The sequence below is a fragment of the Arachis duranensis genome, chromosome 2 (genome assembly GCF_000817695.3).
Source record: "Arachis duranensis cultivar V14167 chromosome 2, aradu.V14167.gnm2.J7QH, whole genome shotgun sequence".
Taxonomy (NCBI): domain Eukaryota; kingdom Viridiplantae; phylum Streptophyta; class Magnoliopsida; order Fabales; family Fabaceae; genus Arachis; species Arachis duranensis.
In genome coordinates, this window is record NC_029773.3 from 47140149 (window position 1) to 47165110 (window position 24962).

At 40.5% G+C, this 24962-nt stretch overlaps 1 protein-coding gene across 1 annotated transcript; it reads left to right on the plus strand.

Moving 5' to 3' along the window:
• The first annotated feature begins 21647 nt into the window (after nt 1–21647).
• Nucleotides 21648–23516, plus strand: LOC107474317 (uncharacterized). The gene is made up of 3 exons (XM_016093943.1): nt 21648–22120; nt 22516–23032; nt 23151–23516. Exons 1-3 carry the CDS (start codon nt 21648–21650, stop codon nt 23514–23516), a joined length of 1356 nt encoding a protein of 451 aa, XP_015949429.1.
• Nucleotides 23517–24962: the final 1446 nt, after the last annotated feature.

A 24962-nucleotide genomic window follows, 5' to 3' on the forward strand; every position in this document is an offset into this window, starting at 1 on the left:
TCTTAGATCATTGGGAGGCTGGCCATTCGGCCATGCCTAGACCTTGTTTTTATGTATTTTCAACGGTGGAGTTTCTACACATTATAGATTAAGGTGTGGAGCTCTGCTGTACCTTGAGTATTAATGCAATTACTATTGTTCTTCTATTCAATTCCGCTTGTTCTTGTTCTAAGATACCACTTGTTCTTCAACTTGATGAATGTGATGATCTGTGACACTCATCATCATTCTCACCTATGAACGTGTGATTGACAACCACCTCCGTTCTACCTTAGATTGGGTGGATATCTCTTGGATTCCTGATACACGATGCATGGTTGATCGCCTGACAACCGAGCGCTCACCTGACAACCGAGCCAGCCATTTCGTGAGATCAGAGTCTTCGAGGTATAGGCTAGAACTGATGGCGGCATTCAAGAGAATCCGGAAGGTCTAACCTTGTCTGTGGTATTCTGAGTAGGATTCAATGATTGAATGACTGTGACGTGCTTCAAACTCCTAAAGGCGGGGCGTTAGTGACAGACGCAAAAGAATCACTGGATTCTATTGCGGCCTGATTGAGAACCGACAGATGGATAGCCGTGCCATGACAGGGTGCGTTGAACATTTCCACTGAGAGGATGGGAGGTAGCCACTGACAACGGTGAAACCCTTGCATAAGCTTGCCATGGAAAGGAGTAAGAAGGATTGGATTAAGACAGTAGGAAAGCAGAGAGACGGAAGGGACAAGCATCTTCATACGCTTATCTGAAATTCCCACCAATGAATTACATAAGTATCTCTATCTTTATCTTTATGTTTTATTCGTATATCATCCATATCCATTTGAGTTTGCCTGACTAAGATTTACAAGGTGACCATAGCTTGCTTCATACCAACAATCTCTATGGGATCGACCCTTACTCGCGTAAGGTTTATTACTTGGACGACCCAGTACACTTGCTGGTTAGTTGTGCGAAGTTGTGTTTATGCCATGGTATTGAACACCAAGTTTTTGGATTCATCACCTGGGATTATTTGAGTTGTGAAAAGTAGTGATCACAATTTCGCATAGCAGTGGCTCCTGGATTTATTTTGGTGTGGGAACACCAAACTTAATTGTTTGCCACTGCCTCTTATGCAACAATTTAACCATATGTGAAACCTTGTGTCCTTGCTAAAGGTTAATGAAATTAAAGCTAGAAAGAGGTTAAACAGTTGAATAATGTGGTTGGTTGCTTGGAGCTAGCATCATGCAGGAGGTGAGAATGTGTTTTTAAATAATATTTTTGGTGGAACACCAAACTTAGAATCTTTCATTCTCCCTTAAATTGTTTTGGTGTGCAACACCAAACTTAGCTCCTTGCAATCCATACCAATTATTCAACATTTTTATTGAAAAAGTTATGAAAGAAAACTACCTCAGGTTGGGTTGCCTCCCAACAAGCGCTCTTTTATTGTCACTAGCTTGACATCTTCTATTTTCGCTTCAAGGAGGATTTAGGTTCTGAACCTCCCTGCTGCTTCAGAATCAAGGTTTAGAAGTTTAGTAGCCCAAAAGGCTTTGTGCTCAAGCTCTACAGGGAGATGACAAGATTTGCCATATAACAGCTGAAAGGGAGACTTCCTAATGGGAGTTTTGAAAGCTGTTCTGTACGCCCAAAGTGCATCTTCCAATTTCCTAGCCCAATCCTTTCTTGTGCTACCTACTGTTTTCTCTAGAATTTTCTTCAATTCTCTATTTGCTAATTCAGCCTGCCCATTAGTCTGAGGATGATATGGTGTGGCCACTTTATGAATAAGTCCATATTTATGAAGAAGTTTCTCCATTTGTTTGTTACAAAAATGACCACCACCATCACTGATAAGACCCTTGGGTACTCCATATCTAGTAAAGATGTGCTTCTTTAGGAATTGAAGGACAATTTGTGCATCACAGGTAGTTGTGGCTATGGCTTCCACCCACTTTGAAACATACTCCACTGCTACCAAGATATATCTAAAAGAATAAGAAGGGGGAAAGGGTCCCATGAAATCAATACCCCATAGATCAAACAATTCTACTTCCAAAATGAAGTTCTGCGGCATCTATTTCCTTCTTGTCAATCCTCCTACTCTCTGGCATTCATTACATTGGTGGACAAACTCTCTGGCATCTTTGAGGATGGTTGGCCAATAGAAACCACTTTGTAATATCTTTGCAGCTGTTCTTTCTGGACCAAAGTGTTCACCATAAGCTGAGCCATGGCAATGACATAATATATCTCTTATTTCACTCTCAGGGACACATCTTCTAATTATTCCATCAGAACATCTTTTGAATAGATAAGGTTCATCCCACAAGAAATTCCTTGCTTCATTGATTAGCTTCTTCACTTGTTGCTTAGTGAATTCTTGAGGTATCTTCCTCCCCACTTTGTAGTTTGCTATATCAGCGAACCATGGTGTTTGTTGGATCAGCAGAAGATGTTCATCTGGGAAGCTTTCATTCACAGGTTGCGATGCTTCTTGAATTGTTTCTTGTGGCAACCTTGACAAATGGTCAGCAACTCGGTTCTCAGTGCCTTTCCTATCCCTTACCTCAATGTCAAACTCCTGTAAAAGTAGTATCCACCTGATAAGTCTTGGTTTAGCATCCTGCTTTGACATCAAATACTTGAGGGCAGCATGGTCAGTATAAACCACGATTTTAGATCCTATCAAGTATGACCTAAACTTATCAAACGCATAAACTACAGCTAACAATTCCTTCTCTGTTGTGGTGTAATTTTTTTAAGCCTCATTCAACACCTTACTTGCATAATATATGACATGATGCAAGTTTCCCTTTTTTTGTCCAAGCACAGCACCAATTGCAATATCACTCGCATCACACATGAGTTCAAAGGGTAATTCCCAATCCGGGGGTGTGATAATTGGTGCTGTTGTGAGTTTATGTTTTAAAGTTTCAAAAGCATGCTGGCAATTTTCATCAAAATCAAAAGGGTTATCAATCATTAATAGATTACTCAAAGGTTTAGCTATTTTAGAAAAATCCTTGATAAACCTTCTATAAAATCCTGCATGTCCCAAGAAACTTCTAACAGATTTTACGTTAATTGGTGGGGGAAGTTTCTCTATAATTTCCACCTTTGCCTTATCAACTTCTATTCCTTTTCTTGAAAATTTGTGACCAAGAACAATCCCCTCAGGTACCATGAAATGGCACTTTTCCCAGTTTAAAACCAAATTGGTTTCTTGGCACCGTTTCAAAACAAGAGTTAGATGTTTCAGGCAAGAGTTGAAATTATCACCAAAAACCAGAAAAGTCATCCATGAAAACCTCTAAAAACTTTTCGACCATATCTGAAAAAATGGAGAGCATACACCTTTGAAAAGTGGCTGGGGCATTGCATAGTGCAAATGGCATTCTTCTATAAGCGAAAACTCCAAATGGACAAGTGAATGAAGTCTTTTCTTGGTCCTTTGGATCTACCACTATCTGATTATACCCAGAATAGCCATCCAGGAAGCAATAATATGCATGGTCGGCTAATCTTTCAAGCATTTGATCAATGAAAGGAAGTGGGAAATGATCTTTGCGTGTGGCATCATTCAACCTCCTGTAATCAATACACATTCTCCATCCTGTCACAGTTCTTGTTGGAATGAGTTCATTCTTCTCATTAACAACGACTGTCATTCCTCCCTTCTTTGGTACCACTTGGACTGGGCTTATCCATGGACTATCAGAGATAGGATATATTATCCCAGCATTCCACAATTTCATTACTTCTTTCTGGACAACTTCCTTCATCGCAGGATTTAACCTTCTCTGAGGTTGAACTACTGCTTTGAAATTGTCTTCCAAGAGGATTTTATGCATACATATTGCTGGGCTAATGCCTTTCAGATCATCGATGGTCCATCCTAAAGCATCCTTGTGAGCTCTGAGTACATCAAGAAGCTCTCCTTCTTCTTTTTTTGTCAGGGATGAGTTGATGATCACTGGGAAGCTCTCTGATGTGCCTAGGAATGCATATTTGAGATGAGTAGGTAACGGCTTCAGTTCTTGTTTATGCACCTCTTTCGTCTTGCTTGGGTTCTCCTCCTTGTCAATGGAGATCTCAGCTGCGTGCTCCTTTGCTGTCTCTTGATTAATTTCTCCTTCTTGCTCATGCTGATTAGTGTCTAATATTTCTTCCACCAAGTTTTCTATCATATCCACCCTCAAGTAATCTTCTTGCTCAGGAATGTGTTGCATTGACTTGAAGACATTTATGATCATTTGCCCATTGTGTACTCTGAAGATCATTTCTCCTTTTTCTACATCTATAATGGCTCTTGCAGTTGCTAGAAACGGTCTTCCCAATATTATTGAGTTGTTTCCTTCCTCGTCGGTGTCCAAAATCACAAAATCCGCAAGAAAAATAAACTTCCCAACCTTTACTAACAGATTTTCCACAATTCCATTGGGTGTCTTGATTGATCTATCTGCCATGATTAGTGACATCCTGGTGGGTTTGAGTTCTTCTAAAGCAAGCTTCCTCATCATAGATCCAATACCTCAGCTAAAGGTATGTTGATTTTCAGTTTCTTGAAAGTTTCAAGAAATTTGTGGAAATGTTGATCCTTTGTCTCTTTGTGGAATCTTTGGGGATATGGTAGTGGTGGTGTTGAGCTCTTCTCCACTTGATGTTGTCTTGGATTTGGTCCCTTTTTTAGATTCTGTGGTTGGTTGTTTTCCTCTGTGAATTTTTCTGGGACATTCTCGCTTGTTATGTCCTTGTTGTTAGCTTTATCATTTTTTGTTGGCTCTTTGTCATTCTCCATAAGTTTCTTGGTTACTCCTTGGTTGCTATCCACCAATGTCTTTCCACTCCTTAATTGCACAACTTTGCATTCTTCTTTTGGGTTAGGAATGGTGTCACTTGGTAGTGAGCTTGATGGTTTTTCAACAGAAATTTGTTTGGAGATTTGCCCAATTTGCCTTTCTAAGTTCTTCATGGAAGCTTCTTGGTTCTTTGTTGTCAATTCTTGATTCTTCATCATCTTTTCCATGAGCATCTCTAGATTAGTGATCCTCTGAGAGTCTTGTGAGATTGGTTGGTTTTGGAGTGTTGATGGATGATGATAGGTGTTTTGGTTAGTTGGGTGGTTATTGGGTGGATAATGGTTAGAGTTGGGATAAGTGTTTTGTGGTTTTCTGTATGTGTTTTGGCTAGTGTTTGGCTGGTTGTTGTTTGTGTTTCTCCAATTGTTTTGAGTTGAGTTCCTTTGCCATGGCTGTTGACTTTGATTGTGGTTGTCTCTCCATCTGAGGTTGGGATGGTTCTTCCACGATGAATTGTAAGTATCTCCATAGACTTCATTAGTTCCAGGATTTTGGTTGTGCATGTATTGGACTTGCTCTTGCTGTTGCTCCTCTTGAATTTCTTCATTTTGCCCCCAAGTAGTTGATGGTTGGCTTGTGGCACTCACTGATGCAACTTGCAGGCCATCAATCCTTTTGGCCATTTGCTCAAATTGTTGTTGAATCTGCTGTTGCATTATCTTGTTCTGAGCTAGAATTGAATCCACTCCTTCCAACTCCATTACTCCTCTTCTTTGTGATGGTTGGCGTTGTCTTTGATGAGCAAAGAAATATTGGTTGTTAGCCACCATATCAATGAGGTTTAGAGCTTCTTCTGTAGTTTTCATGAGTTGTAAAGAGCCTCTAGCTGAATGATCAAGTGCTTCTTGAGGCTTAAGAGTGAGTCCCTCATAGAAGTTCTGCAGCTTGTCCCACTCAGTGAACATCTCTGGTGGACATTTCCTCAATAGTGCCTTATATCTTTCCCATGCTTCATATAAATTTTTAGCTTCCATTTGAGTGAATGTCTGCACCTCAGTCTTCAATCTTAGGATTCTTTAAGGGGGATAAAATTTGGCAAGAAACTTGCTTACCAAGTCATCCCAAGCGTTGATGCTCTCCTTTGGAAATGTCTCTAGCCATTGAGTGGCTTTGTCCCTAAGAGATAATGGGAATAACAGCAGCTTGTATATGTCAGGGTGCACTCCGTTGCTTTTAACTGTGTCACAGATCCTCAAGAAAGTGGATAGATGTTGGTTCGGGTCCTCCAATGGTCCTCCTCCAAAAGAACAGTGGTCCTCCAATGGCCCTCCTCCAAAAGAACAGTTGTTTTGAACCAAAGTGATGAGTTGTGGCTTTAGTTCAAAATTGTTTGTATTGACATTAGGAGTAAGAATGCTACTTCCACAGTGTCTAGCATTTGCAAATGTGTATAAAGCTAGGACTCTTCTTTGTTGTTGGTTATTGTTGGCCCCTCCTCCTGGTTGATTGAGATTTGATGGATCTCCTTCCATTTCTTGGAATTCCTCCTCAGATTCTTCCTCTCCAATAACGTTCTTCCCTCTTTCAGTTCTTCTTATTCTTCGAAGAGTTCTTTGGTCAATTTCAGAGAGGATAGGGGAAGATCTTCCTGTACCTGACATACAAACACACAACAATAAACACACAGATCCAGAAAACCAATGAAACTTCAATCTATAGCTAGAATGAAGTTTTAGTTAGTTTAAGCAAAAATTCAAACAGTTAGTGTGTTAGCCAAAATTAAAACAACAGAAAAGAAAAAGTGCTTGATCTAGACCTCCACTTCACTTAATCATTGTCAATCTATTTCAATCCCCGGCAACGGCGCCAAAAACTTGATGTGTGGAAAATGATCCAACACAAAACTCACCGGCTAGTGTACCGGGTCGCATCAAGTAATAAAAACTCACGAGAGTGAGGTCGATCCCACAGGGATTGAAGGATTGAGCAATTTTTGTTTAGTGGTTGATTTAGTCAAGCGAATCAAATATTGGTTGAGTGGTTTATCTTTAACAGAAGCTAAATTGCTTGGAATGTAAAGGGTGAGGGGAGAATTGCAGTAAATTAAAGAACAGGAAAGTAAATTTGCTGAATCTTAAAGAACAAGAAATGTAAATGACTGAAACTCAAAGTGCAAGAAATGTAAATTGCGGTAACTTAAAGTGCAAGAAATGTAAATTGCTTGAATGGAAAAGGGGAGTTGAGGATTGGGAATTCAGAAATTCAGCAAGGGAAAGTAAATTGCAACAATTAATAAAGCAGAAGAGGACTTGAAAGTAACTAAAGTTCAAACAGAAAATGAAATTAAATTGCAGCAGGGTTCACAGAAGAACCAACAAGGAAAATGGGATCTCAGGACTCAAGAGACTAGATAGCCAAGTCTAGATCTCAATAGCCTTCCCAGATCCAAGTTCACAAAGCAATTAACAAGAAATTGAAGAAGAAGCAATAAAGGAAATGTAATTAAATTCAATTATGCAGAAGAAGATTTAAAGAGATTTTGAATGGAGATTGAGACAGAATTTCCTCAATTCTTCACACCCAAAACTCAAACAAGAAAAATAAAAATGCCCAAGCAAGAACGAGAAAAAAGAGAGATCAATTCTCCTCCCCAATTCTCTGAAATTTCAGTAAAGTCCCTCAGACAAAATTCAAAAGCTCAAAATAAAAGTAAAAGTTCAAAGGAGAATTCAAAGTTCAAAAGTAAGTGAGGAGGTTTTTCTTTTTTTACATCTAACTAGCTCCTATTTATACACTTTCTATTCTTGGATCTTAGGATTTGGATGGGCTTTTGATTTGGTGAAGAAATAAATTTTATTGGATTTTTAATCCAATTTTAGCCCATGAAGGATTGCTTCCAGGAGGCTGCCCTGCCCTTGTGGAGGGCAGGGCAGGATTTGATGTGTGCGGCCTGGGTACGAGCGTGGTGTGCGAGCTTGGTGCGCAGGATGCTGCCCTGCCCTCGCGGAGGGCAGGGCAGAAATTTTTGGTGCGCCAGTTTGGTGCCTGGCCGTGCTGCTGGTGCTGTCGAGTGATGCCTTGGTGCGCCAGGTTGGTGCGCCGGCCGTGCCACAACAAAATGCTGCCCTGCCCTTGCGGAGGGCAGGGCAATGTGCCAAAGCTGAAGCTTCCGTGTTCGAGACTTGGGTGACGCGCACACTACCTATTTTCCTTGGTTCTCTTGGTACCAAAGTGAGGCTTAATTCCTTGCTTCCTCATGGTGCCGTGTTCGATTCTTGTGGCAAGCATTGGTAGGCTTTTTCCTTTGATTTATTTTCCATGAAGGCCCGATACTGCCCTTGTGGAGGGCAGGGCAAGGTTTTTCTCTTCTTTGATCCAAGGCACAATTTTGTGCTCTGCCCTTGTCGTGGGCAGGGCAGAGTTGCCTCTCAAGCCTTGTTTCCTTATGTTGCCCTCCTAGAGGGCAGTGTGCCCTTGTGGAGGGCAATGCTTGCACTCCTCCTTTATGCGCCACGCCTTTTTCTCCTTTGGCCACACTTTCTTAGGCCACGCTTTCTCTTTTCTTCTTTTCTTCACCTACAATCAACCAAAACAACCACTCAAAGTATCACTAAATTCACAAGGCTTATAAATCAATTAAAATTCAATTAAAATTAGCTTAAACCTCATGAGTTAGCATCAAATTAATAGTAGTTGCTTGATTTAAAGAAGTTATGCATTTACACTCCAAATCACTTACTTAGGATGCAAGAAAGTGCATAAAGACTAACAAAACAAGTGAAATTAGCTTGAAAAATGGGTATATGATGACTTGTCATCACAACACCAAACTTAAATCTTGCTTGTCCCCAAGCAAGCATCAAAATTAAGAGAAAATGAAGTGAACAAGAAAAGAACACATATCCTTATTAGGCATATAGCAGAACTTGATTTATGGAGTCTTTATGCAGACAATGATAACTCAATTATTGTTGCTGTTACATAATATACATTTTTCCTCAAAGGCTTGCTAAACTTGCTGCTATAAGACTTACTTTTTAATTATTCCCTTACTAACTTTTCTTTTCTTATAATGCTTAACAAGCTTGTTATTCTTTTGGAGGTTTGATGTCTAATGTTGCAGTAATAGCCTTTGGCTTTATTATTTTTTTCTTTTACTCAACATCTTTCCACCACAGACACATGGCTTACTATTTCTTCCTAGGATCATTGATGCCCAATTTATTCAAGCATGTGGGATACAAAACAAATTTCAAGCTAAGTGATGAATGACAAGCATTTTGCAGATTTAACATTCTTAACAAATAATTCCACTTGCAACTAGATACACACTTTAGCAGGACATATAATGGTTTCTAGATTCAAAACACTTCACAGTAGCAAGGATTAAGTTTAGATACAACCTTTGAAGTTGCAGCCCTTTGATTCTTCCTTCTGTTGTGTTCTCTTTGAGTTAAGATGCATAATATCTTCAATTGTTGACTCATGTCTTGCATAATTCTCAAAGTTGCTTGCTTCTCAAGCCCTTAATTACTTGGTTAGTATGCATAGTGTGGCTCCTGGATTTATTTTGGTGTGGGAACACCAAACTTAATTGTTTGCCACTGCCTCTTATGCAACAATTTAACCATATGTGAAACCTTGTGTCCTTGCTAAAGGTTTATGAAATTAAAGCCAGAAAGAGGTTAAACAGTTGAATAATGTGGTTGGTTGCTTGGAGCTAGCATCATGCAGGAGGTGAGAATGTATTTTTAAATAATATTTTTGGTGGAACACCAAACTTAGAATCTTTCATTCTCCCTTAAATTGTTTTGGTGTGCAACACCAAACTTAGCTCCTTGCAATCCATACCAATTATTCAACATTTTTATTGAAAAAGTTATGAAAGAAAACTACCTCAGGTTGGGTTGCCTCCCAACAAGCGCTCTTTTATTGTCACTAGCTTGACATCTTCTATTTTCGCTTCAAGGAGGATTTAGGTTCTGAACCTCTTTTTCCTTGTCCCATTGTCCTCCTAGGTATAGTTTTGCTCTGTGACCATTTGCTGTAAACCGACTCTTAGTTGCTTCATCTAGCAATTCAATATTTCCATAAGGAAAGACCTTAGTTACCAAATATGGACCAGTCCACTTAGACTTAAGCTTGCCAGGGAATATCTTGAGTCGTGAGTTGTACAAGAGTACTTGTTGTCCAGGTTTGAATTCTTTCTTCAAAATCTTCCTGTTATGCCATCTTTTGGCTTTTTCCTTGTATATCTTGGAATTTTCATAGGCTTCTAGCCTAAACTCATCCAACTCATTTAGCTGCAACAACCTTTTCTCTCATGCTGCTTCAGAATCAAGGTTTAGAAGTTTAGTAGCCCAAAAGGCTTTGTGCTCAAGCTCTACAGGGAGATGACAAGATTTGCCATATAACAGCTGAAAGGGGGACTTCCCAATGGGAGTTTTGAAAGTTGTTCTGTACGCCCAAAGTGCATCTTCCAATTTCCTAGCCCAATCCTTTCTTGTGCTACCTACTGTTTTCTCTAGAATTTTCTTCAATTCTCTGTTTGCTAATTCAGCCTGCCCATTAGTCTGAGGATGATATGGTGTGGCCACTTTATGAATAAGTCCATATTTATGAAGAAGTTTCTCCATTTGTTTGTTACAAAAATGACCACCACCATCACTGATAAGACCCTTGGGTACTCCATATCTAGTAAAGATGTGCTTCTTTAGGAATTGAAGGACAATTTGTGCATCACAGGTAGTTGTGGCTATGGCTTCCACCCACTTTGAAACATACTCAACTGCTACCAAGATATATTTGAAAGAATAAGAAGGGAGAAAGGGTCCCATGAAATCAATACCCCATAGATCAAACAATTCTACTTCCAAAATGAAGTTCTGCGCACGCTACCTATTTTCCTTGGTTCTCTTGGTACCAAAGTGAGGCTTAATTCCTTGCTTCCTCATGGTGCCGTGTTCGATTCTTGTGGCAAGCATTGGTAGGCTTTTTCCTTTGATTTATTTTCCATGAAGGCCCGATACTGCCCTTGTGGAGGGCAGGGCAAGGTTTTTCTCTTCTTTGATCCAAGGCACAATTTTGTGCTCTACCCTTGTCGTGGGCAGGGCAGAGTTGCCTCTCAAGCCTTGTTTCCTTATGTTGCCCTCCTAGAGGGCAGTGTGCCCTTGTGGAGGGCAATGCTTGCACTCCTCCTTTATGCGCCACGCTTTTTTCTCCTTTGGCCACACTTTCTTAGTGCTCCCTCTTTAATGCGCCACGCCTTTTTCTCCTTGGGCCACGCTTTCTCTTTTCTTCTTTTCTTCACCTACAATCAACCAAAACAACCACTCAAAGTATCACTAAATTCACAAGGCTTATAAATCATTTAAAATTCAATTAAAATTAGCTTAAACCTCATGAGTTAGCATCAAATTAATAGTAGTTGCTTGATTAAAAGAAGTTATGCATTTACACTACACTAAATTCACAAGGCTTATAAATCAATTAAAATTCAATTAAAATTAGCTTAAACCTCATGGATTAACATTAATTTCATGGTGGTTGCTTGATTTAAAGAACTTATGCATTTTCACTCCAAATCACTTACTTAGGATGCAAGAAAGTGCATAAAGACTAACAAAACAAGTGAAATTAGCTTGAAAAATGGGTATGTGATGACAAGTCATCACATACAAAGGCTGTGTGATGAGGCTGGAGTTGAAAAGATTATTGATGAGGTGATTGTGAAGCAAGACAAGTTCATCACTGCCAATAAAATGGCAAAAGTGGTGGCTGTCCACCCACTCAACAGAGCTAGAGAACGAAGAGCCCATGCTCATGAACCACAACAACAACAAGAAGAGGGGGAGGTAGAAGAACAACCTTAATTTTTAGCATTTCAACCACCACCACCAGAATACCAATATCAAAAATTTTCAGAGCGATTCAATTGGGAGCAAATGCAAGGAGATCTACACCAAATGAGGGGAGATCTACACCACTTGAGGGAGGATGTCAACCAATTCAAGGAGGCTCAGGAACAATAATGGAGCCAAGTCAACCAAAATATTCAACAACTCCAAGAGGGCTTTGAGAACCTCAAGGAACAGCAAGATTAGATTAACTGGAGAGAAATGTAAGGCAGCCTAGGAATGATTTTGGAGTGACAATTACAACAAATGGGGAGTCTTGCTGAATTTAGACACCTTTGTGAAGCAAGGACTGTAGCCAGAGTGGAATATGATTGCTATTAACAAACAAAGTTGAGCTACTTGTGCAATGCAATGGCTAACATGAACCCCAATTACCCCACCTATATGCAGAAATTGGAAAAACTCAGCTCAAGGCAAGAAGAAATAGCATACCAACACAAGGAGAATGTGAAGTCCTATATGAGGAAGCTAGGATATTGGAAGCCCAAGCCCAAGGATACCAAAGCTCAAGAAGGCTCCTCCAAGCCGGGTGAAGGTGGCTCATCCCCTCACAAGAAGAAGGACAAAGGGAAGGGGTCAATGAACTAACGATGAAGCTGCCCAAGGTTGTTGAGTTTCATGGTTGACACTTTCCAATTTTTGAATTCTGTTTAAGCTTTTGCTTTATTTACTTTTTGAATAATCATGCTAGGATAGTTTATGTTTTATGCTTAGTTTCAATTCCTGTTTGAAGTCTTTATGAGTCTTTTTTTTTTCAAGAAAGAAAATGTCATGTATTTCAAGTCTTCTTTACAACTTCAACAAAAGTAGAGCTTGTCTCCATAAGAGTTAGTGTGAGTTGTGCAAAAATAATAAGAGAGACCAAGGCCAAGAGGGATCATCAAACAAACTAAGAAACAAGAAGCTAAGGGTAGAACCTTGGATGAACTAAAAAGAAAATGAGTCATGGAGAGAACTAGTCTTAGAAGGTATAACAAAGGGAAGACTAAGGGGTGTTCCTTGAATATCCATAGAACCAAGAAGTAGTAAGCAATAAAGACTCAAGGCTCTGAGCATCAACTACTGGGATAAAAAAGAAAAAGAAACATTAAAAATCTCAAAAGGAATCAATGATCTAAGTAGATGCTTGTGGTGAAGATGTGTCAAGAAGAGACCTGGGCAAGTAAATTCTTAGGGGTGTCTCAACACCCAGTACCCTAAAACCAACTGGTTTGGGAGTGCTATTGAAAGCCTAATTAAAGGGTTGTCTTGAGACAGAACACTTAGAGTCGTGGCCAAGAAAGCAAAACAACATTTACTACTTCAAGGTGACAATCAATAGAAAGGACCCCTAAAGCCTATACCTGAGTGAACCCTCAAGGACCCAAGAGATTTCCATGACAATTAAAACATTCATACATGTGTTAGGCACTTAGTTTTACTCTTAGTTGTATTACAATCTTTCGAAGCCAAGGCCTCAAGATATAAAGGATTACTCACATTAATTTGCTTGGGACAAGTAAAACTTAAGTTTGGTGTTGTGATGACTTGCATCATTTACCCTTCTTTCTTGCATAAAGAAGACCATAAAAGAGCACAAATCTCATTTGATCAGTATAATTCATGCATTAATTGATGAATATTATGGTACACTACTTTAAGATGAGTTGTGCAGAATTGCAGGTGAAAAAGGTATCAAAAATGGGAAGAAGACAAACAAGAAGCTGGGCGTGTGAGACTGGTGTGTCACTTGGGGGCAAACGCCACAAAAATGCACTGGCGTGGCACGCCAGTACTAAATTTCAGAAGGGAGATCCAAGCATGCATGTGGGCGTAGCACGCCAGGGACTAGGCGTGGCACGCTAGTACAAAACCTCAGAGAGCGAAATGAAGGAAACAAAAGGGGCGTGACATGCCAGGTTGGGCGTGGCACGCCAGGTTGGGCGTGGCATGCCTGACCCATCAATTACTATGGGTGTGCCACTTGAAGTCGAAGGCATGGCACGCCAAATCACTACCTTAAGAAGAACCTCCACTACGGCGTGCCACTTGGTGTCGAAGGCGTGGCACGCCAACTCCAAAAAGTCACTTTGGCATGCCACTTGAAGACCCAGGCGTGGCACGCTAAGCTTGAAGAGTGCACAAATACATGGGCGTGCCACTTGAGCAGCATGGCATGGCACGCTGGTACAATTATCCAGAGAAGGGGCTGAAGGCTATTGAAGACTGGGCGTGTCAGTTGAAGACAAAGGCGTGGCACGCCAACCTCTCAACCTTACTTGGGCGTGCCACTTAGTGTCGAAGGCGTGGCACGCCAGTTCCAAAAAGTCACTTTGGCATGCAACTTGAAGGCCAAGGCATGGCATGCCACTTACTGGAGTGAGACAAGATCATGGGCGTGGCACGCCAACCTTTAGGCGTGGCACGCTGGTATAAATTTCCAAAGAGGGTGGAAGAGGCCAATTACATGGGGCGTGCCACTTGGTATCGAAGGCGTGGCATGCCAACCACTATTCTTCACTTAGGTGTGCCACTTGAGCACACAAGCATGGCACGCCAGTGTCATTCAGAGGCCAAAGCATCATTGGGGTGTGCCACTTGAGTTCGTGGCGTGGCACGCCAAACAGAGGAACCACTCACTCACAAAGGGGCGTGGCATCCCAGACCCTGGGCGTGCCACGCTAGTGTAACTTTCCAGAGAAGCTTAGCCAAGCACATAACAAGGGCGTGGCATGCCAAACCCTGGGCGTGCCACGATAATTCAAGTTTCTAGAGGCAAACGAAGTGGAAAAATCAAAGGGCGAGCCACTTGAGCTCGAAGGCGTGGCACGCCAACACAAGAATGCCACTATGTCATGCCACATGAGTTCGAAGGCGTGGCACGCCAAGGTTGACAAGGGATGAGCGTGCCACTTCAAGGATTGAGCGTGGCACGCTAAGCCATTTTGAAGGGCATGTGACACGCCGATGAAGTGCCAGCCACACGCCAGCTAAGGAGTCACGTTTATTGAGTGTTTTCTTTCCCTCCAAAATGTAATTTTCCCATTTTCACTTTTGTGATTTCTTTATTTTCACTGGGAGTAGTATAAATACCCCCAAAGAGTATTGAAGAGGGGTTAAGCAGTTAGTTCTAGATCCATTTTTACACTCCACTTTTGAGTACTTTTCAAGCTATGAGTAGCTAACTTCCCTCTCATTGAGATAGGGAGCTCTATTGTACTTGATGGATTGATAATAGTGAAATTCTTCTTCTCTTCATCTTCTCTTAATTTGCTAGGAAGAATTTTGTTCTTAATGCTTAGTATTCAATCATCTTAGGAAAGAGATTGAATGCAATTGGGTTTCATGGGAACCTTGGGAAAGAAAACATGAAGCCATGCTTGAAATCCCTTCTCACATTTGAGTAGATTCTGGGTTTTGGTGATGGGATATGTGACATATAATCTCCCCTCTACCTGGACCTACAAGGGTATGCGGTATAATCAGGGACCAAGCATATCTCTCTTCATGAGCAATTAGACCAAGGAATTGGCTATTGATCAAGATCTGAGAGATTGAGTCACCAAGGGATTGGGGCTCAATCAATCATGATTGCCAAGAGATCAGTGAGTTGCATGATTGAAGAAGATATAAGCTAGATTTGATCCAAAGAGACAACATCTCCCAATCTCAATGAATTCCCCTATTCTTATCTATCCATTTCTTTATAGCTTAATTTTACATTCAGCTATTCCCCATTCCTATTTACATTCAAGTCATTTATGATTCAACACTTTACATTCTGCAATTTCTAATTCTGCACTTTATTGCTTTTCTTTACATTCCAGTCATTTACATTTATGCTATTTACAATTCTGCACTTCACAATCTTATTGATCCGCTTGACTAATTCATCAATCAATTAAAACTGCTTGGATTTGCCAATCTCTGTGGATACAATCCCACTCCATTGTGGATTATTACTTGGTGATAATTTTGGTGTGCTTGCCAAAAGAACTGATCCACTAATTTTTTAAAAGGGGCAGTGAAATCAGGTCATCAAGTTTTATGGCGCCGTTGCCGGGGATTGGCTTAAATTTGACAGTGATTAAATTGATTGAGGAGCTGGATTAAGCAATTTAATTTCCTTGTTATTTTAATTTCTTTTATTTAGCTTTTTTTATTTTATTTTGAGCTCTATTTCTTTCTTCTTGATTATCCACATTTCCACCCTTCTAACTGTTTGATCAATTGCACCACTCACACTAACAACCACTTTGACATAAGTAATTCATTCACCCACTTTCTTTCTTGCTTTTTGCCTTGATTGGTTGTATGACAGGTAGGAGAAGCGGAGCTTCAACTTCCTTTGATTCTGAACCTGAGAGAACCTTCTTTAGATTAAGGAGGGAAGCAAGAGGGAATAGAGTTGTTGGTGCTGAGGAAGAGGAAGAGTACTTTGAAACAAACATGGAGGAGAATATGGAGAATCACCATGAGGAAGAAGTTCATAACCATGCCAGAGGAGGCCCAGTCAATCATGATGGGCAAGAAAGGAGAGTCTTAGGCTCCTACATTCAGGTGGATTCGTTCTCTTTTATTCCTTTTCTGTTATTTTCCTATTTTCTGCCTATCTATTTATTTGTTCTCTTGTTCTAGTTTCATGTTCATTTGCATTTGATGTCTTAAAAGTTGTAAAATGTTCCATATATCTCTCACCTTGCTTAAATACAAATTTTTTATTTGAAAAGAACTGAGAGATGCATGAATTTCAAGTTTAAAATAAGAGTAGTTTAATTAGTTTGATGTGGTGTCATATGCTTTTATTTTCTAAATATATGAAACAAACAATGCATATTTGAAGTTGAAAGTTATGAATGTTGGCTTTTAAAAAAATAAGGAAAATGGAAAAGTATTATTGATAATATAAAAAATCTAAAAATTGATTCTTGAAGCAAGAAAAAGCAGCAAAAAGAAAAAGAAAAGCTTGCATGAAAAAAAAATGGGCAAAAAAAAAAAGAAAAAAATAAAAAGCAAGCAGAAAAAGCCAATAGCCCTTAAAACCAAAAGGCAAGGGTAAAGGGCCCAAGGCTTTGAGAATTAGTGGTTAGAAGGGCCCAAAGGAATAAAATCCTGGTCTAAGCGGCTCAATCTAACTTGTCCCTAACCATGTGCTTGTGGTGTGAAGGTGTCCAATGAAAAGCTTGAGATCGAGCGGTTAAAGTCGTGGTCCAACGCAAAAAGAGTGTGCTTAAGAACTCTAGACACCTGTATCTGGGGACTCTAGCAAAGTTGAGTCACAATCTGAAAAGGTTCACCCACGTAAAGTGTCTGTGGCATGAATGTATGTAGTGGTAATACTGGAAAACAGAGTGCTTAGGGTCACGGCCAAGACTCAAAAAGCTGTGTTCAAGATTCAAAATAAGCTTTACTAGGAAAGTCAATAATATCATCTGGATTCTAAGTTTCTAAAGATGCCAACATCTCTAAGTTTCAATGGATAGTGAGATGCCAAAACTATTCAGAAGCAAAAAGCTATTAAGTCCCGCTCATCTGATTTTAACTAAGCTTCATTTGAAACTTAGAAATTTATTGTATCTTAATTTTCTTTTCTATCCTACTGTGTTTTTAGTTGCTTGGGGCCAAGCAACGGTTTATGTTTGGTGTTGTGATGAGCGGGTATTTTATATGCTTTTTGACATCATTTTCATATAGTTTAGTAGTTTTTATTTAGTTTTATTGAGTTTTTATAGGTTTTAGTGTTAAATTCACATTTTTAGATTCTACTATGACTTTTTGTGTTTTTGGGTGATTTCAGATACTTTCTGGCTAAAATTGTGGAGCTAGAGTAGAAGTTTGATTCAGAGACAGAGAAAGCACTGCAGATGCTGTCCAGATCTGACCTGCCTGTATTCGGAAGATCTTTTCTAGAGCTACAGAAGTCCAAATGGAGCGCTCTTAACAGCTATGGAAATCTGATTTCTAGAGATTTCTAGAAATATATAATAATCTATACTTTGCTTCGGATTAGAAGGCCCAAAACTGGCAACCAACGCCAGCTTCCTGCCCCCTTCTAGGCATCCAGCGCCTAAAGAGCAGAGTCTAATGTCCAAAGGCCCAGAGAGGACCCCTTAGCTGGCATTCAATACCCAAGGAGCCTCATGCACGTGGATCTCATCAAATCTCAGCCCAAACACTCACCAATTGGGCCCTAGAAGTAGATTTTAGCACTAAATAGACTATTTTATCCTTACTAGTCATCTGTTTAGTATTTAAGGGATTAACTTTATGTAATTCAGTCCTCTTTTGACCTTTTTCACACTTTCTGATTCAGGAGAGAAGTCTTAGACCTTTTTTATCATCTTTTTCAGACCTCTCGCTGAGGGAGGTCTGCCATTGTTTTCATCTTTGTGTTTTTATTTCAGTGTGAGTCTGTAAACCTCCTAGGTTGAGGGGAGGAGCCCTGCTGAATCATATGAATTAATAAAAGTACTATTTCTTCTTCTTCGATCTGTGTTTGATCTATCTCTAAGATGTATATCCCGACCTTTATCGTGATGATCAGGACGATCTGACAAATTGGCTCTGTTCATCACATTAAGACGAACGTGCCTGATAAACACCCGTGTCTATTTGGGTACATGTGAGTATCTAGAAGAAAAGCACGAGCCAACAGCTATGGATTTACATCTCTAAGACGATTAATCCATGATTTCCTTGGGGACTTCTCGAGACACCAGTTCAGCCGTCTTCGGGGAGATTAAGGTCTCAGTGGTATAGGCTAAATTCCAAAGAAGCAACGATCTCTGATCCAAAAGATTCGACCTTGTCTGTGGCATTTTGAGTAAGATCGCCTAGCCTGCTAGAGCTTCACCCTCCATTGGAATGAATGACAATAGCACTGGCGTTAATTCTGTAGCAGAGGAGATTAAGAACCATTGGCAAGGCTTTGATCACTTACAGCCTGTCATAGAAGAAGATCATTCACAAGCAAAGAAGATAGTAGTACTAGAGTTACTTCAAAAAGACAAAGCAACTCCAACTCTCAACTCTATTCTATTCCCCGAAACACTTGGTTTTACAAATACAAAATTTAACATACAAACTACTCCTTCTGATTCCACCTGACTAAGACCTGCAAGACAACCATAAGCTTGCTTCAAGCTACAATCCTCGTAGAATCAACCCTGACTTGCTCAGGTATTACTTGGACGACCCAGTGCACTTGCTGGTACTGCTGCTGTTGTACAAAATAGTGTGGGTTTCGCGTATACGCGCAACCAACGTTCTCTTCTTCTCGGCTCCCTTATGAACTGGGAGAACTCAGTCAACCTGCCTTCACAAATAGCCTATTCCAAGACATCTTTTAGGTCGAAATAGTCCTGAGTGTTGTGACTGAAGCCTTTGTGTTAGTCGCAATACAAGCTCTTGTTCTTGCCTATCTTGTCCTTCAGCTGCCGGGGTTTTGTTAGGATGCCCTTGTTCAAATTTGTTGATAAACTTCGACTATAGAAGCCGTGAAGGAGTATAGTTCGTGAATTTTCCCACCCAAGGAAACAGCTTGGACTGCTTTGCTGACGCCCCTTCCTTTGGTATCTCTCTTGGTTTGTCTGCATTCACGGGTTGGCGGAGAGGCGGGTTGGCCGGTTGTCGCTTATTCGCTGCCAATACTTGGCTAAACTCCTCATCATTGATGTATTCTCTTGCCACGTTCTTGATCTCCTGCATGGTCCAAACGGGCTTGGTGGTAAGGTGCTTCCTAAAGTTTTAGTTCAGTAGGCCATTCGTCAAGCATAGACTGCTACCGAATCGATCAAGCCCTCGATTTTTAGGCATTCATCATTAAATCTATCCAGAAACTTCTTGGTCAGCTCCCCGGCCTTCTGGGTGATACTCAGTAGATTGATTAGGTGTTTAGCCTTGGTGATGCGTGTGGTGAACTGCGCTAAGAAACTGCGAGTTATATCCGAGAAAGCCGTAATGGACCCCTGCGGAAGCGTGTTGAACCACCGTATCGCGAGGCCTGCTAACGTTACCAGGAAAGCTCAGCACCTCACTGCATCACTAATGAATCCACAATTCATGGTATTTAATTGCTTTAATTAGGTGGATTTCGTTGACTTTTCTTGCATTTATACATTGAAATAGCATAGTTTTATGATGTCTTCCTAATTTGTGCTTGAAAGTGAAAACATGATTTTTAAGCCATTTTATTGCTAAATTTTATTCACTTTGATCCCATTTGGTGCCTTGATGTATTTATCAAGTGATTTCAGGTTTTCAAGGCAAGTTTAGGTTGAAGAAGTAAAGAAAGAGCATCCAAAAGGGGTGAAATCATGAAGAAAATGAAGTTTGGAAGCTGTTGCAAAGATGCACGGTGATGCTTGCATACGCACAATGGTGACTTCATGCAAAGATGCGTACGCACCATATGTCGTGCGTATGCACGATGGAATTTTTGTGCAAAGATGCCTACGCACCGTAGGTCATGTGAACGCACGTTTGCATGCACATGAGGTCATTAATGCAAATCACTGGGGCAATTTCTGGGCCTCCAAAACCCAGTCTCATTTTCTGAAGATATTTAAGGCCAAAGTGAAGAAGGATGAAGGGGGAGCACTTAGGTTTAGGTTTTATCATGTTGTAGGTCATTTTATAGAGAGAGAAGCTCCCCCTTCTCTCTAAAATTAGGGTTTTTATCTTTGTTCTTTCTTTAATTTCTCTCTTTAATTCTTGTTTTATTGTGTTTCATTTACATTTTCATGTTTTATTGCCTTTAATCTCTTAGTTTTCTTTGTTAATTTTACTTTCAAGTTTATGAACACTTGTCACTTTTAATTTCATTTAATGCAATTTTGATATTTTGTTTCTCTTTAATGCTTATTTGAGTTGTTATCATCATTTTATTGCAATTGGTAGTTATAGATTTTATTATTATTGCAATTTAATATGCTTTCCCCTTTTATGCATGTTAGGTGTTTGATAAAATGTCTCTTTTAGCTTTTGCCTAACTTTTCACACTCTTGGCTTGGAATTGGATAATTAGGTGATCTTTAGTCATAGATGTTCATTCGATATTGTGCTTAGGATTGTTAATTAATTTGGTTTCCCTTGACGCTAATCTTTCACTAAGCTAATTAGTGAGTTGATTAGGACTTAGGGATTGAGATTAATTATGCCTAGTTAACTTATCCTCGATGTAGGGTTGACTAATTGGGATTAATTCTTAGCAATTATCATGTTTGTGGTATATAATTATGATGGGAATCCTCAATTCCCCAATCCTTGCCAATAGTCCTTTTTGTCACTTGAATTCTATTTTCATTGCTTTAATTGCTTTTCATTCAATGCCCTTGTATGCTTCTTCACTTTCTTGCCTTCTAATTTTCTTGCTCCTTGCAATCAAAACCCCAATTCCCTCATAGCCAATAATGTGAACATTTTATTGCAATTCCTAGGGAAAATGACCCGGGAGTCTAAATACTCTCGGTTTATATTTTGTATTGAATTTAATATTTGATTGATGGTCGAATTGTCGGGTTAGGACTATACTTGCAATGCCAATTCTACTTTGATGGAAAATTCCTAACCTATGCAATTTGGCCATTGTCAAATTTGGAGCCGTTGCCGGGGAATGTCACTTTGAGTGCAATGAGTGCCATGATTTTGGTTGTGTATATATGTGAATAGTGTGAATACTTGATTTTTGGTTTGCTACTTGGAACTAGTTGTAGATACTACTTTCCTCTTTAGTAATTTTAGTAGTTATAAGTTGTTAAGTTAGCTTTTGTTTACTTGCCTGCTTGTGTTTTGCTTTTTATAATTGCATGCTTTCATTGCCTCCTTAGTTGAATGACACGGTCGCTTCCAGACTCGAGCTTGGCCACTTTTGATCCGGAAATTGAAAGAACTTTAACTTGTATAAGGCAAGCTCAGCGCCGGCTAGCTTTTGTGAATAGTGAATCAGGTTCCCTTGAGGGATGCAACACCAAGATAAACTTCTCCTAGATGCTGCGAGTGGGGGATCATTGACCAAAAACAAGACCGCAACAAAGGCATGGGAAGTTATATCAGACCTCGCTGACCCAACTCAACACTCCCGGGCAAGGACTCCACATCCAAAAGCGTTGAGTGAAGTTTCTCTTTCCGGAGATGCTATTCTGACTAAGACCCTCAGTGAAATGACGATCTTGTTGCATCAAATCACCCAAGGTCAACAAATCCCTCAAGCTTTGATAAATGCTCCACCACAACCTCCTAGGATTGAAGGACCACCAAGGATATGTGGTGCTTGTGGTTGTACTACTTATTACACCGATGAGTGCCCTCAAATCCAAGAGGACACTACATTGGCAGTTGCTAACCCTTATCCACAAAGGACCAATTACAACCAAGGACCCTACCAACATGGAGGTAATCAAAACCAAGGATGGAGAGATAACTCAAACCAAAGGTGAAACCAAGCTCCCCAAGCTCAACCTAACCAAAATGATCAATCCTATTACCCCCAACACCCCCAAGGTCCGCAACAATACCAACAACCCCCATAACCTCAATCTCAAGTGAAGTACCAACATCCAAATAGTAGATCAATCCTTCTCAAGTTAACCAATCCCCTCCTCCCAATCAAACCCACATGAATGACACAATCTACACCTTCATGCAAGAGCAAAGAGAGTTTCATAAGAAACAAGATGCATACATGGCTACAATAGCCAAAGCCCTTACCCGTTTGATACTCCCTCCTCACACCGCACAAAGCACCCAACAAGTCTCAACCTCAAGTAGTTTACCCTCTCAACATCAACCCAACCCTAAGAAGATCATAAATGCCATTACTCTCTGAAGTGGTACTAAGTTGGACAAGAATGTGGCTATACCCGCAAAGGCGAGTGAGAAGACCAATAATGATGAGGTAGGAGAAGAGGTGGAGATGACAAAGGGTGAAGATGAAAAAGTTGACAAAAGTGAGGAGGAGCCACCAAAAGTCAAGGAGCCAAAGAGAAAGACCTTGCTTGAAGAGCCTTCACCCATTCCATTCCCAACTTTGGCCAAGAAGGCAAAGAAGCAAGAAGATCTTGACTCCACTTTGGTGGAAGTTTTTAAGAAAGTCGAAGTTACCGTCCCTCTCTTTCAAGCCATTCAACAAGTGCCGAAATATGCCAAGTTCCTTAAAGATGTGTGCACTCACAAAGACAAGCTTGGAAATCTTAACGAAAAGCCGGTAGATGATTCTATTTCTTCTTTGCTTCCTGAAAAATGTAATGATCCTGGCCCATGTTTGGTGACTTATTTGATTGGTGGGATTAAGTTCATAGATTGTATGTGTGATTTGGGAGCGTGTGTGAGCATCATGCCACTGCCCGTATACCAAAGATTGAACTTACCACCCCTCAAGAGATCCGGGGCAAGGTTTGTCTTGGCTAACAAGAGTATTGTGTCTATGGTTGGAATTACGGAGAACGTCATAATCAACATTCAAGGGTTGCTTTTTTCCGGTTGATTTCCACATCTTGGAGACTCCACCTATTGATTCGACTAACCCATCAACAATACTCCTTGGAAGGCCATTCTTGAAGACGACCCGTTTCAAGCTAGACGCACACTCGGGAGTCTATTCTTTTGAGTCGGATGGAAAGTTAGTCAAGTTCACCCTGGAGGAGTCCAACAAACCCATTCTTAAGGCCTACTCCATTTTTGGGTGTGACATAGTTGAAGACAAAGTGATTGAGGATATCAAGGAACAAGGAAAAGAGGAGGTTGCCAAGAAGTCAAATTCAAAGGATCATGCTCAACCCAAGAATGCCAAGGAGTTAGAGATTTTCCTCCTTGGGGAAGTTCCTAAGTGACCAATGAAGCCATTCAAGTCCAACTTAGGACTCTAAACCAAAGTGCTTGGTGGGAGACACCCCACCATGGTAACATTTTTCTAACTCTATCTCTTGTTTATAGCTTTTTGAATTACTTATGCTTTTTTTGTGATATAGTGATTAGCGTAGGTTTGGTTTAATAACTTTGAAGTTAAAGAGGTTAGAATTCCTTGTGGACTGTGATTGTATGCTTGTTTGAATGATTTGGGATTGGTATGTTGATTTGCCAAGGTTGGTAACCTTAGTTTTATGGAGAAAAGAATTTTCTGAAACAGGGCATTTATGCGTCCGCACCACCCTGTGCGTGAGCACAAAGCTGTGTTTTTTGCCATCTGTGCGGGCGCACAAGCCTGTGCATCCATACTCGCTTTGACAAGCCTTCTGGTGGCAGCGCCAGCAAATCCTGTGTGTGCGCACTGCTCCTTTTCTCTGCTCTGTGCGTGCGCACAGTTGCGTGAGTATGCACATGTTCCCTCTCGTGTCTTGTTTGTTCGGCCGCACAGACGTGTGCGTCCACACACCGCTTGTAAGCCCCTCTGGTGGGAGCAAGGGAACGGCTTGCGCAGGCGCACACCTTCCCCTTTCTTATCGTCTGTGCGTGCGCACGGACCAGTGTGCGCACGCACATATGCTCTTGTCCACAAGATATAAAAAAATAATTAAAAAAACAAAAAAATAAGAGAGAGAAATAGTCCTTCTGTGTGTTCGCACCTTTTGGTGTGCTCGCACGCCCTTTTGCAACCTCTTTGGTTGCAGCGATCGCACGCTGTGTGCGTTCGCTCCCTCTCTAAGTTGTCACTGCTGTGCGTCCACACAGGTCGTGAATGGGCATTAATAGGGTAAGCTGCCCTGTTGAGGGGCAGCATTTTTTTCTTTTTCCTTTCTTCTTCTTGCTCTCTCTCATCTTTCCCTCTCCTCCGGCCAGTCTCGCCGGTCTGCCGCCACCGTCAGCTGCCGGGCCACCACCACCATATCTCTACTTTTCTCTTATTTCTCTTCTCGCTTCTTTCCTTCTTCTCTCTCTATTCACCATTGTGAATTTTCTCTTCCGGCTGAGCCAACGACCGTGATTTCGCAGTGGCTATAAGAAGTGTCATTGTTCTCGCCTAGTTCTTGTTCTACACAACCTTCATACCAAAGGTTCTTGGTTTATTTTCTTTTTTTTTCTTTCTTTATTCCTATTTTTGCTAATATTATTGCATTTACTTTCATTTCTTTTATGTTGTTTGGATTAAATTTGTTGCTTTCTTCTTATTGTTTTCTCATATTGCAAAGTGTTATTTCTTGATTATTGGGTTGCTTGTTATCAATTTTGAGCTTAATTGTGATGGGTTTGCATATTGCATACCGTATGTTCGATAAAATGCCTCAATGAACCTCTTGTTTGATTCATATGACTTGGCCATCATATGTTTTCAATTTATC